At 45.0% G+C, this 13,856-nt stretch overlaps 1 protein-coding gene across 1 annotated transcript in view; it reads left to right on the top strand.

The window, feature by feature from the left end:
* Positions 1-13,856, top strand: part of FSHR (follicle stimulating hormone receptor) — a 106,706-nt gene that overhangs the window by 28,735 nt on the left and 64,115 nt on the right. The window contains exon 2 of the mRNA XM_056852993.1: positions 11,977-12,048. Within this exon, the coding sequence (XP_056708971.1) occupies positions 11,977-12,048 (72 nt within the window). The remainder of the gene's footprint in view (positions 1-11,976; positions 12,049-13,856) is intronic.

The following is a 13,856-nucleotide window of genomic DNA, read 5'->3' as shown; positions in this document are numbered from 1 at the left end:
CCACAAAATAAACCACAGCCCATTAAAATGGTTGATATAGCTTGGGCTGAGGGGTTTTGTTTTGTTTGGGGATAAAGCGCCCAAGAAAAATAAAACCCACTCAACATCAAATCAGGCAGCTGTATGTTGTGACTCTCCATAAGAAGAAAACTGTGGGTACTTGGTAGGATCAGGAATAGATCCATCATAAACACCATCCCTTACTCTCATAACAAAGTGGGGCAAGACTTGCAGGTAGAGTGTAATGGTTGCCAACCTCCAGGTGGAGCCTGGATATTTCCCAGAATTACAACTGATCCCCAGACAACAGAGATCAGTTCCCTAGAGAAAATGGCCTCTTTAGAGGGTGAACTATCGCATCGTATTCTGTTGAGCTCTCTCCCTTCCCCAAGCCTGCCCTCCCCAGGATCCACCCACCAAATCTTCAGGAATTTCTCAACCCAGAGCTGGCAACTCTCTGCTAGAAAGAATGCAGGAGCACTGCGAGCTCCCTGTAAATTTGCTAACTGGACTGGAAAAAAATATAGGATCTCCTTTTCACAGGGATTTATTGAGTAGAAATAGGAAGGTGAAGCTTTTCATGGGATGAGGTTAAATAATGTCACCAGATAATTGCTTGCTAATTAAACTGATATTAAATGGACAGTGAGAGGGACCAGTTTAAAAGTTGGCAACTCTAATGCCCCACATCTTTCCTATTACAAATGGTGTATGTATGTGTGTGCACGTGAGAGAGATTAACGTGGCATATTGGGCCAGTAACTTTCTCTCTCAGCCTAACCTGACCTCCTTGGAAGAAGGGTGAGCTAAAAAATGGGCTGAATACATAAATAGTACCAAGAGACTCGGGTTCAAATGTCCACTCTGACAGTCACTGGGAGATCTTGAGTAAGTCCATTTTCTCTCCTCATGTACCTCACAGAATTCTTGTGAAGGTAAAATGGGGAAAGTCATAGACACTGCCCTGAGCTCCACTGAGGAAAACTGGAATAAAGTCACAGCTGTGCCTGCCAAATAAGGATCGTGTCACAGGAATCTGATTAAATGGGCTTTAGTCCCCAATAACGTATGCCCCAATTCTTAAAAATTCTGTAAAACGTGTGTGGGTTTGCAATACTCTTTATTTTCTGAAAGGGATATTCAGTACAAACTCTGAAATGCATGAGTTAAATTCTGAATGATGCTTGAAAATTTCTCTCCAGCTTTATTTTTTACTGCCTGCATACCACGGCCTTGAACACAGGATAACTTGGAGTGGTACTGCATAGTGAGTGATAACAAAGACAGTGAATTCATTGTCCTCACATGTTTTTTTTTTAAGGGTATCAGTGTTGAGACTGAAAGCACCATGTTTTGGTGACTAACTCATAACGTTGAAGGGCATGTTTGTTAGATGCTTTTTGTATCCCAAAGTTTACTAGAGGATCCGATAAACTTTTTCTGCATTTGCTTCCCCCTCTTTCTTACTAGGTAACTGGCAAAGTTGGCTATCATTGTGGAGGACTGAATATGTATGGAAACAGGGCCTGTATATTTTAAAGATCCCTGGGGGAGTGAAGACAATGCTTTGTGTTCTTTATACAGACACATACTGCATCCAATCACCACCCTAGGCGGCATCCCTATCGGTGGAGGTGGGTCCACTCAGTGCTGGAGGGGAAAGCAGATTTTGTCCTCACCATAACACTGTTTGACAGGCAAATTCGACAAGACTCTGGGAGATCCGTAAATGGACCTTCCTGGTGTCTTTTAAGCAGAAATAGCTTCTGTAGGGAGGCTCCATTTTGGATCAGTGCCCTGTTGTGTGGAGACAGGGGGTTTAACCCTTCTTTTCATGTTTATGCTGATCAAAACCAACCCTGGATAGCCCATCTCCCCCCACACACATACACCATACGTTACCATTTAAATGGGGCTACCATTTATAGGGTTGCCAACCTCCAGGCACTTAGGAAATCAGTACAGGGGCGACAAAAATGTACAATAACAATTACTGTTAAGTGCAACCAATGTTTATCCTATGGTGTCTAAATACAACTATACATATAAACATACAGTGTTATGTACAAGCATACAAAAATAACAAGCACAACCAAACAAGTCCACATGGATGGTGACACAGACACTAACAAAATTCACAAAAATGCAAGGTCTTTGGCAAGGTGCTGCATTCTTCTATAAGTGCTATTTGAGCTGGCAGAGGGAATCAAATTCTTGCCTCTGGCATTCTGAATCTCCAGCTATCAAACAAGCATTGGGCTTAGGGGGCAAATTCTGTACCTGAATAGCCTCTTGCTTTCTGCCCATCAAGCTAGCATTCCCTGTTTTAGCACCAAATTTAGCTTTTGTGCTCCAGAAGGTACTGTGGGTGCCCGTGTTTGCCCACTTCCTGAGTAGCAGCTGCAGCTGGGAAGTTACTCCAGGGTTCTAGCAAACATATACGTAACCCCATTGTACTCAGACTTCCATTAGGAAATTAAACTTCTCAGCAAATATCTATTTCTGACAAAATACACATTGCTTCAGAGGTTTAGAAAGTGATAACATCACACTATTACATCCAAGATGAAAGCAAAGAAATGTTCTACAGAATCCTTTCATAGTTATTGCCTTGGAAATGAGACTAGTGAGTTAGGGTTATGGTCAACTGTATCTTGCTGGAGTTTTAATTTTCCTTCCATTTTGCTTCATTGTGGTAATTCACATAAGTTATAATGTTTGACAGAGGTGATACAATCAGGCTAAAATATCATGACTTTGCTTTTTTGTTGTTGTTGCAAGCTAGAGTGAGTATTTTGAAAATGCATGCTTTCTGATTAATGCAAGATAACTTTCAAATGGCTGAAAGTAATGAGTTTGAAAGTATTTTTCAAAGATATAACCAGAATCTGGCATTATGAATCTTGTCTTGTGACTATAATTAATGCCTCCACTTCCTCCCCCCTTCTGAAATTGTAAAGTGGGACTAGAGATGTACATTTTCTGAACAGTTTAAAGCCGTGGAAAAAAACAGTGGGTTGGATCCTACACTCTCCACCAACACAGGGTGTCTTTTCCTCATATGCAAGAGGCTCACATCCTTTCAATTGGGCAAAATACCACTGTTAGTTAGGGTTGCCAACCTCCAGGTAGTAGCTGGAGATCTCCTGCTATTACAACTGATCTGCAGCCAACAGAGATCAGATCACCTGGAGAAAACGGCTGCTTTGCCAATTGGACTCTACGGCATTGAAGTCCGTCCCCTCCCCAAAACCATTCTAACAATCCATTCTAACAATCTATCTCCCTAAAATCATTCTAACAATCCCTACAGTGAAACCCATCCAGAAGGATGAACAGAGATGCTGTACCTGAAGATGATTACTATTGGAGATATGGAAGTTGGAAATAAGTATTAGCATTTATTAAGACTGGGGCTGTGATGTATTTCCTTCCACTGAATTTCAGTCAACGAAAATGGCTTGAATCTAGAATCATTTCTCATGTAATATCATAGACTAGATTTGCCCAAACAACAATAAGAGGACCTGCCACTCCTAGCATCTATGCAAAGGAAGGAAATGTTGCAGACACTGTAATATATATATATTATTGGGTGATGAAGCCTGGTTCACTTTGAGGTACACATGTTTGATCAAAAATTTAAAAATAAAAGATAAAATAACATCTCTACAGCTGTTGCCCAAGGATTCTTAAAATATAATTCACACAGCTTTTCTTTCTTCACAAATAAAAGCTGCATGAGGAATTTAAAGGGTTGTGTAGAGTTCTGCCTATTTAGTAGATGCTCAGCAGGAAAGCCAGTTTCAGGAGACTGGGGCGCACCTAACGGTTGAAAAGTGTTAGCAGGGTTGCAAGGGCCCTGGCTCCCATTTCCTGCCTCAGCTCAGAGTGGTGGTGGGAGGAAAAAGCATGGGTGGCTGGCCCATGGTGGAACAGTCCTGTTCTGACCTACAGGCCCTACTCCACCATGCCCTCCAAGGTTTTCCCCACACCTGGAGGGGCTTTTCTTTCTCTCTGTTCAACTGCCACCACCATCTGGCCTTTGTAGGAATTGCCCACTGGGAGTACCAGGACTCTCTGCTTCCCCTCCCAGTTCTGAGGCCTAACCTCAGTGTAGGATTGCCAGGTCCCCCCTCTCCAATGGTGGGAGGGTTTTGGGGCAAGGCTGGGGTGGCAATCCCACACATGTGGTCATGCACGACACAATTGTGTCACTTCTGGGTTTACTCCAGAAACACGCATCGCAATGGGACACTTTAGCACTCAACCCCCCAAAAGGTATCATTGGGGGGGAGGGGGTTGAATGCTAAAGCATCCCATCTTTCTAGCTTCTTAAGTCCACCAAATCTCTGTTCCCTTCTAGATATCTCCTGTCTAGCTGGGGGGTGGGGGAAGAAGCTTGACCATCCCATTGTCTCTTGCTTAGACTTATTAAAAGGCAAGCACTGGGTCATTACTGACCCATGGGGTGACATCACATCCCAACGTTTACTAGGCAGACTATGTTCACAGGGTGGTTTGCCAGTGCCTTCCCCAGTCGTCAACACTTTACCCCCAGCAAGCTGGGTACTCATTTTACCAACCTCAGAAGGATAGAAGGCTGAGTCAACCTTGAGCCGGCCACCTGGAACCGACTTCCGTCAAGCTCGAACTCAGGTCGTGAGCAGAGTTTTTGACTGCAGTACTGCAGCTTACCACTCTGCGCCATGGGGCTCCTTTGGACCTATTAGCATTCTAAAAGGGTGGCTGAGATAAGGCTGGAAAGTTATTGAATTGACTTCCCCCCTCCTGCCTGTTCTTTGCCAAGAGAGAAGAAAAACATTTAAAACTCAAGGAGAAGGTTTTGCTCAGTTCAAACCTCCAAAGAAAAAAATCGTTTCTTCATAGGGCTGATAGCATGACATCATTTCTATTGCAAATTATAATAGATTTTTCCAGCAATTTCTAGAGAGGACTGACATCACATCCAGGTTTTCCAGGAAGTGGCATCATGTTGTCACTGACAGCTGGTTCCCCCATGTCCCTGCCCCACCTCCAGTCTCCTGTTAGTTGTCAGGCCATGCCTGGCAAACCTAAGCACTAGGGAGGAGAGGGCAACTTGTAGTAATGGGAGGAACCCTTCCTCTACAATCTTCTCTCCACATAAGTTTTTCCCTTGGCTGGGGTTCTGGACATATGTTTGGTATATCACAAAGAAAAACAGGTAGGAGCAGAAGTTTGGAAGGGAAAACCAGAAGACAATTAAGAACTATACACCCATCTCCCATTCAAACTGTGTTGCTGTAAACGGTTCCCTTCTCATGCTATCCAGGGGTATTATGGTCTCCCAGTCTTGGATCTATTGCTGTACTTTTGACTGTATTTATTATATTTATGCACCACTTTTCTCTCCAGGGAGTCTCAGCAAGGAAATACATAAGTAAATAAATAACATAGTTCTCACAACAACAACAACCTAGTGAGGCAGAGTGGGAATTTGAACCTGGGACTCTCAAATCATATTCCAACATTAGCCCAGGGGTTGCCAAACTTTTGTTTAACTAGAGTTACTTCTGAGTAATGAAAAATATTCTGACCTATTCCTCCCCAGCATATTAAATTTTGTTCTGTCCTAGAAACAGCAAGAAATAGGAGGAACACCAGAAATGAAGTTTATCAGCTAAGGAGTGCAGAGGAAAAAATCTAAGAGTTAAAAGTAAAGCATATCATTTTGTGCTCTTTTCCTGGGTCTTCTAGGGTGTGCATAATCTACTCTGCAGCAGCTAGCAAGCTACTGGTAGCTCATGAGCTACCTGTTAGAGTGCCCCCTGCTCTTACCATTATACCGCTCTGGTATATTTACATATACTGAGCCAACAGAAGGCAAATTCTATGAAACTACATAATACTACGTAGTATGAAACTTCATAATAAGACCTATTATAGCAGAACTCACGTAGGAAGATAATTTTAAAACATGATGGCATGTTCATTGTATGGTAATTGTAGATTGTCAGGAAGTAAGAATGTTGTTTGTTTGAAATATTTAACACAGGAGGAACATTTTCAGCAACATGGCTTATGAATACACTGAGGGTTAAACTAGATGAGACAATGGGAGATCCAGGACTGGGTCTTCCTGTGTTTTCTAAAGCGAAATTGCAGTCTCATACAGCCACAATTTGGACTGGGGTTGTGCAAAGAGAAGTGAGGGGGGTTCAATTCTTCCCTACTGGATTGAGAGATACTTACACCTGAGAGGAATGCTGACTGGAGGATGAAATGTTCTATCTAAATAAAAGAAAGACACCACTACTTTGCCTCCCTCTGTGCCTTCCACTTTATGACGAGCCTTCTGGGTGAGGCAGTTTACCTCCCTCACCAAGCTCAAGCATGTCAGTAGCCCAGAATAGCCACTTTTCCCTCCACCAAGCCCTTCCCCTTTTGAAAGGGCAACAGCGATGGGGTTTCCAGTTTTCCAACCCTAACTATGATCAATACACATGTGCCTTAAATAATTTGGGATAGTATGGTATAGTGAATAATATATTTTACTTTGGGCGAAAACGCAAGGTCGCTTTATCCTCCTTTAATCCCTGTTTCAGCCAGGATTCAGCTAGGATCAAACACATGCATTTCGCCTTATGTGCGTTAGATCCTGGCTAAAACAGGGATTAAAGGAGGATAAAGCGACCATGCGTTTTCGCCCTTTGAGTGGGGAAGCCAAGATTCATAGTCATGCTCAGCTATTGCTCCAATCGCCACTCCACTTTTAATTTTATGCATCTTGACTACATTCCCCACATACTGGAGCAAGTTGTTAAACAGTCACCATGTATATCTCAGAATAACTTCTGAACTGGGTTTGGGCAAGTATGGGAAACAATGGCATGGGTCCAACCTTCCCATAAGGACCCTGCTTCCAACTTAGGTGGCACTTTGATGAAAGGAAGAGCCACTGAAACTGTAAGAAGGCTTCAGACATCACTCAGTGAAGCAGGAGAATAGGTTTAAGATCCACCCCAATAGCTGAACATTTGACCTGCTTGGTGGAGCAATAGTCTTCTAGTCTTCTTTGATGTCATCATTTTGTTGAATTTGCCAAAAGTGTTGACATGAATCTCTAACAAAAGGAGAGGGAAGACTGTTTTTCCAGTACAGGCCATGTAGTTTCAGCTTCAGAAAGGGTAAGCAAAGGGTCACATTAGTTTGTGCTTCACTAGTTTATGCATCACCTACAGCCTACTGTAAGCAGTTGGTCCCCTCCTCCCGCTAAGGGGTGGCACAAAGGGCCAGGAGACAAAGACTGGCATAAGAGCAAGACACTGCTCCCTACAAAACAGATGCCTCTCAGAGAGTTTTGGGATCCATCTTGCGTGTCAAGACTGGGCAGAAAGGCAGTTGGCCACGGAACTTTCCCCCTGGCCCTAAGGTGTGCCTTGGCTGGACAATGGGGCAGCTACCATATTTTTCGCTCCATAACACGCACTTTTCCCCCTCACTTTTGAGGAGGAAAATGTCTGTGCATGTTATGGAGCGAATGTGCACAGAGCCGGCTGGGCCCGCTGGATCGGCGCTCCCAGCTGGCTCCGTGCACGTTTGCTCTAGGCGCGCTGGAACGACACGAGCCATGCGCCCTGCCCGCCTCCCAGCTGGGAGGCGGGCGGGGCACACAGAGCCGGCGGGGGGGGGGTTAAACTGCTCGGCAGCGCAGAGCAGTTTAAAGACCCACTGCCCCCCTTCCCGGGAGTCCTGGGAAGGGGGGTGGTGGGTCTTTAACCTTTCCCCCCCCGCGCGCACTTCCCGGTCCCAAGGCTCAGCTGTTGGGCGGGGGGCGGGGGCGAGCTTCAGGACCAGGAAGCGCGTGGGGGGGGTCGAAGATGGTGGTGCTGGGGCAGCTCCTGGTGGGCTCCTGGGCAGCCGGCGCCGGAGGTAAGTGGACCCGTGGCCTGGCTTCCTTCGCCGGGCGGAAAGGAAGGAGGGTCTCCTCAGAAGGGGCTCCCCTCCCCTCCGCCCCGGCTTCCCCTCCCCCACCATCCCCCCTCCTTCTCGCGCACCAGCTGAAGCCTTCCCTTCTCCTTCCCCAGGCGCACACGGGCAGGATCCGGGCTCACCTGGGCCAGGGGCGGGTGTGAGCGGAGGCGCCTGGGACTGAACCTGGGACCTCCTGCATGCCCAGCAGAGGCTCTGCCACTGAGCTCACAGCCCCCTCCCCTCGCTTTCCCCGCCACCCCCTCTCCCGTGCAATCCTGGCCCCGGATTTGGCCAGGCTCGCTTTCCCCGCCACCCCCCTTCTCCCGTGCAATCCTGGCCCCGGAGAGGGCCAGGCTCACTTTCCCCGCCGCCCCCCCTCTCCCGGGCACAGTCAGGCTGCCCATTGGTTTGCATGAAAACCAATGGGTAGACCTGGCCTCCCTGGGGCATTCACTCCATAAGACAAGTTTTTAGAGGAGGAAAACAAGATTTTTTCTTGTTTTCCTCCTCTAAAAACTAGGTGTGTGTTATGGTCAGGTGCGTGTTATGGAGCGAAAAATACGGTAATCCCCATTGGGTCATCCTAAGGTGATTAAATCAGTTCTCCAAGCAGACCATTGCTTACCCTATCTGCCCCCATCCCAGCAATCAATCCACAGTCAGCAATCAATCCAATCAGTCCACACATTCTCTTGGGTCCTGACGACTCATCAGACCTCTCCTATCTTTTTGTTCAATCCCAAGAAAAGCAATCAATTCTTTGTCTCTGGCTTTCTTGCCAGCTTACATCATGCCACCTCAGGACCCATTTTGGGGTATAAATATTGGTCCTTTAATCATTCATAGTGTGAGTGTGTTCTGGATCCATGCATGCGTAGGCTTTTTCCTTTGCTCCTGGAAATGCTGGTCGTTTTCTTCTTTAGCGCTGCTTTCCCTGGACGTTCCTTCAAGACTGGTAACTATCACCCATCCCTGAAATCCTATCCAACTTCCTCCCTTGTCTCTTAGTCAGCTCTTGAATGCTTTGTGTGTGTGTGTGTGTGTTCATTGCTTAAAATATATGTCTTGCTTTATTATCTTAATTCTTTAATAAAACCCATTCAATTATACCATCGCCTGCTCATTTCAGAGTTTTCACTTGGGACTATCCTGGTTTACATCGGTTATCGATCCCAGTTACCCCCTCTTGCTCTTTGTCTCCAGCTAATTCCCCCAACTGAAGTGGAGACTGCCTACTTAGGGTAACACAACTGGTGCCTTAATGTGATCCTTACCTGGGCAGGGGAAATGATGGGTTTTGCCTCTCTCTTTTTTTTTTTGTCCTTTGAGGCTGATTGGTGTGCAGGCAAAACTAGGCAAAGGTAGAAGGATTAAAGCCCCTCTCCCTGCCTCACATGGCACCAGTCAAATTGTAGCCATGCGTTTGTGGCAATTTAGCTTCAGAACTATGGGAAAGAGCCAGTCATGGCTCTTCCAGCATAATGTCTGTTTTAAACCTGAAATTTCAGCTGCTACCATGAAAGAAACATGTTTTGCTGATAATGCAATGTTCGGCCCTCTGAGTACTTTCTCTAGAAAAGCCCCATTGCTATTGATGGAGCTACTCTAGCATAAGTATTTTGAAGACCAGACTCATGAACTCTAATGTCACCCACTCAGGAACACTATCCACAATTCAGTCTGCAAACCTGCACAGATATTAGGAAGAAAAAGCAAATGGTATTTCTAAACCCAATTTTGGAAAGGGAAGTTGGTTCAAAAATTGCTATTAGGAAAGAGATCTGTGCTCTGAGAAGATAAAAGTGAAGAATCATCTATCAGGTGAAGCTGCTGAGGCAAAAACTGCAGTAATTCATGAAACAATTAGCTGTCATTCCTATGGGGAAACAGACTGTGAAAAGTAGTTAGTGATACAATCTTTGTGTTACGATTGGGGTGGGAGGAAAAAGCCTAATTTCTGAGGGACAAGATAATCTAGAGTCACTCCTGCCTATGGGCAGTTCATAGAGCTATTTTCAGCCATATGATTTACAACTGACTGAATTTAACTCCATGAGGCAAGTAGATCGTGTGATCATGATTTTGCTCAACTGTTTTTAACTTTCTTCAGGATATGATGAGCTATATTGGAATCTATCACATTTTTATCCCACCTTTCTCCCAAGGAGCTTATGGTGACATACATGTTGCTCTTATCCTTCATTTTATCCTCATAACAGCCCTTTGAGAGAATTACATTACAATCCCACATATACAGTACTGGAAATCTGCCAACTGTGCCTATCAGGAGTACATGCTATCCACAATATACGCATGGTGGCCATGTTGTCTGAAAGGGTTTCATAGCTCTGAACATATAGGTTTCATAGCTCTGAACACAGTACACTAGAAGTTGATTTTTCAGAGATCTGAATCACAGAAATCCATGTTACCCCTTTCAGACAACATGGCAGCCATGCATATTGGGAAGATGAGTGTGCAACTACCAGCCTTCCAGTACACGTGGACTGTAACATCTGAAAAGGGCTGGCTCAAAGACACCAGTGAGCTTCATGGATAGGTGGGAATTTGAACCTAAGATTCCCCAATACTCTTTAACCAATAAACCACTCTGAACTCCTTCATAACTGGTATACAAGATGAAGAAGTCAACCCAAATGAACTTCTTCAAATCACATATCCACGCAATGTTAAATGTGTGGAAATGATAGTATGTCCCAGAATGATTTGTGTGTTGTTTGGACTGCACACAAATAACCAGAATGCTTCACAAATCATGATTTACAGAATACATGAACACGTTTTTGGTCCCAGCATGGCCTTTGGTTGGTTGGTTGGTTTTACTTGAACCTGTGAACATTATTGGTGCAGAGCATAATGCAAAAAAATTAAATTTACATAATACATGTTATTTGAGTGATTAGTTTTATAACCTTTCCCCTCTGAACCACTATTCCCTGCCAATTGCTATGAGAGAAAGTATAGTATCTAACTCTTCCTCATAAAGATAAGGACTTTCCTTCAGAGAAAATAACGGGAGATGATAAATATAGTTAATTGTGCAAAAAGGTAAACTTGGATCAGCAGTATGGAGATGTGGGAGATTTGACCTGTGCTCTGGGCATAAAGCAGGGGTGTCTGGGAACAGGGAAGGGTAATTGTGATTTTCCTGCATTGTGCTGGGGTTGGAGTAGATGACCCTTGGGGTCCCTTCCAGCTTCTGCGAATGGTCTCCTTTTTCAGTATATTTCAGGATCAAAAAATTGTTGTGCCCGTAAGCATTATATCATATTGCATTTGTAAAAAAATAAAAACATGATTTCTGCAATTACCAAGCAGTTTCAAGGTGCACTGTAACAGCCCGTTCCTGAGGCACGCCGGTGGGTGGGCCCAAGCCCTTAGGAGGCCAACAAAGGCCTCCGCTGGCTCAGGGGCCCACAATGCCAGTGGCCGGAAGGCGCACGCCAGCGTGAGTGGTCCCAGCGCCGGCAGCGAACCAGGAGGCGTTCCAGCACCCCAGGAGGCGTTCCGGCTCATTTGCTCTTCCGTTCTCAGCAATGTCCAATAAAATGCCTCTCAGAAGCTCACAAGAGGGGGATGATGAATGATGGCCATCTCCTGAGGTTTGTTCCTGGCATCTGTTAATCTGAAGTCCACTGCCTATGAATGGGGTCATTGTGATAATTAATTCTGGGTGCTGATTATGAGTTTTGTGGGGAATTTTTTTCCAGTTTTGTTTATGTTTTTCTATCAAGGTCCGTGTCCACTGATGGTGTGATATTGATATTAACATCAATGATGCTATAAGTAATTTGATTTGTTTCTGCATAGCCTGTCCTCCTGTTTTCTTACTCTCATGTCCTTATTGCTTGACATTCACTGATCTATTCCTCTTCTCTTGTGGTGGGGAGGGAAAAAACCCCTATATTCTTCAAAATCTCAACTGTCAACCCTCAAAACAGTGAACTTCACTAATGACATAAGACATAAGTAACACATTATTATTATTTTTGCTTTCAGGATCTTTTTCCTCACCAAAGTAAAAGTCATCCCAAAAGGAGCTTTCTCAGGATTTGACAAAGTTGAAAAAATGTATGTATCTCCATACTTAGTATGTCTGTTTTACCCAATGTTTTATTAAACCTGTTGCCTTGGCTTGGGGCCTCCTTTCTTCTCATTCCTAATCCTCCACTCTGCTTCAACTGAGCTATCAACTCGTGAATCCAATGGGACTGTTTTCTTCATCCAATTAATCATCTGTGAAAAACTAGAACAAAAAAAGAAAGAGCGAGACTAGTTCTTGTGGATTATCCGGGCTGTGTAACCGTGGTCTTGGTACCACGGTTACACAGCCCGGATAACCCACAAGAACCAATGAACTCTGACCGTGAAAGCCTTCGACAATATTTAGAGAGACTAGTGTTCCAAAGCAATGTTATCACTAGTATGTCTGTAAATCTGCTCAAAAAAAGGTTTTGGATAAGGGGAGTAATTCGTACATGCTCAAGAAGCAAAGGGGACAAATGATGATCATAAAAGTGCGTAGCAATAAGAGCTAAGTGTCCTTATTCCAGTCAGTCACTAGGAAGTTGTTTCATTCATCCATTTCCTGGAGGACGCATCGGTTCTGGATCCATTTCAGTCCAGTTTCCGGCCTGGCCATGGAATGGAGACCATGCTGGTTACCCTCACAGACGAGCTCCATAGGCAGCTGGATCAAGGCGAGTCAATGCTGCTATTGTTATTAGATCTCTCAACAGGGTTTGACACAGTCAGTTATGACCTACTGACTCACCACCTCACTGATGGTGGGATACATGGGACAGCCCTTCAGTGGCTGACATCATTTCCCCAAGATTGGGGACAGGGTGGCGCTGGGGGAGAGGGTCTCATCATGACACCCTTTAGTGTGTGGGGTCCCCCAGGGGGCAATCCTCTCCCCAATGCTCGTTAACATCTATAAGCTCCCCCTTTCCCAGCTGGTCCAAAGCTTCAGGCTGGGGTGCCATCAATAAGCGGATGACAGCTTTATCTGTTGATGGAGGGATGGGCACTGTCCCAGACATGCTGGCCCTGTGCCTGGAAGCCATGGTGAGATTATTAAAGCAGAGGCGTCTGAAATGGAATCCATCAAAGATGGAGGCCCTGTGTCTGGGTCAGGGAGGTCCAGGGCAGGGATTGCAGCTCCCAACCCTTGGCAGGATTTAGCTTACATCAGCTTCCTCCATCAGTTGTTTGGCCGTGATCCAGGATGTCTCCCTTTCCTTGGAAGCCCAGGTCACAAATATGGCCAGGATGGCATTTTTCATGTCCGGCAAGCCAGGCAGCTGGTACCCAACCTGTCCCACCCTGATCTAGCCATAGTGATTCATGCAACGGTCACCTCCAGAACAGATTGCTATAACTCACTCTATGTAGGGCTATGCAGTTGGATTATTAACCCAATAGCATAACCTCCAACCCTTTATAGGTGAAAAAGGGACATGTTTGGAATATCCCTGTTGTTTTATCAAGGATTATTGCTAAGATTGCCAGCTCTGGGTTGGGAATTCCTAGAGATTTGAGGGCAGAGCCTGGGGAGGAAGAAGTTTGTGGAAGGGATGGAGCTCAATGGGGATGTGATATGATAGAGTCCACCCTCTGAAGCTGCCTTTTTCTCCAGGAGAACTAATCTTTGTAGTATGGAGTTCAATTGTAATTCAGGGAGAACTCCAGGCCCCACCTGTAGGTTGGCAAATAATTACTACTCAAGCACTCTCTCGCTCTTGCTCTCTCCTTCCCCCAATCCACATCGGCGGACTTTATCTACTGTATTTGTTAATGCTACAGTAGCTTGGCCTCTATTGATTTTAAAACCAAGACGGTGATAGTGCTTTCAGTTAGTGATGCAAAACAAATAT

The sequence above is a fragment of the Euleptes europaea genome, chromosome 7, assembly GCF_029931775.1.
Source record: "Euleptes europaea isolate rEulEur1 chromosome 7, rEulEur1.hap1, whole genome shotgun sequence".
NCBI classification, from domain to species: Eukaryota; Metazoa; Chordata; class Lepidosauria; order Squamata; family Sphaerodactylidae; genus Euleptes; species Euleptes europaea.
Note: the sequence above shows the minus strand (reverse complement) of the source record. Positions and strands in the feature narration are given on the sequence as shown.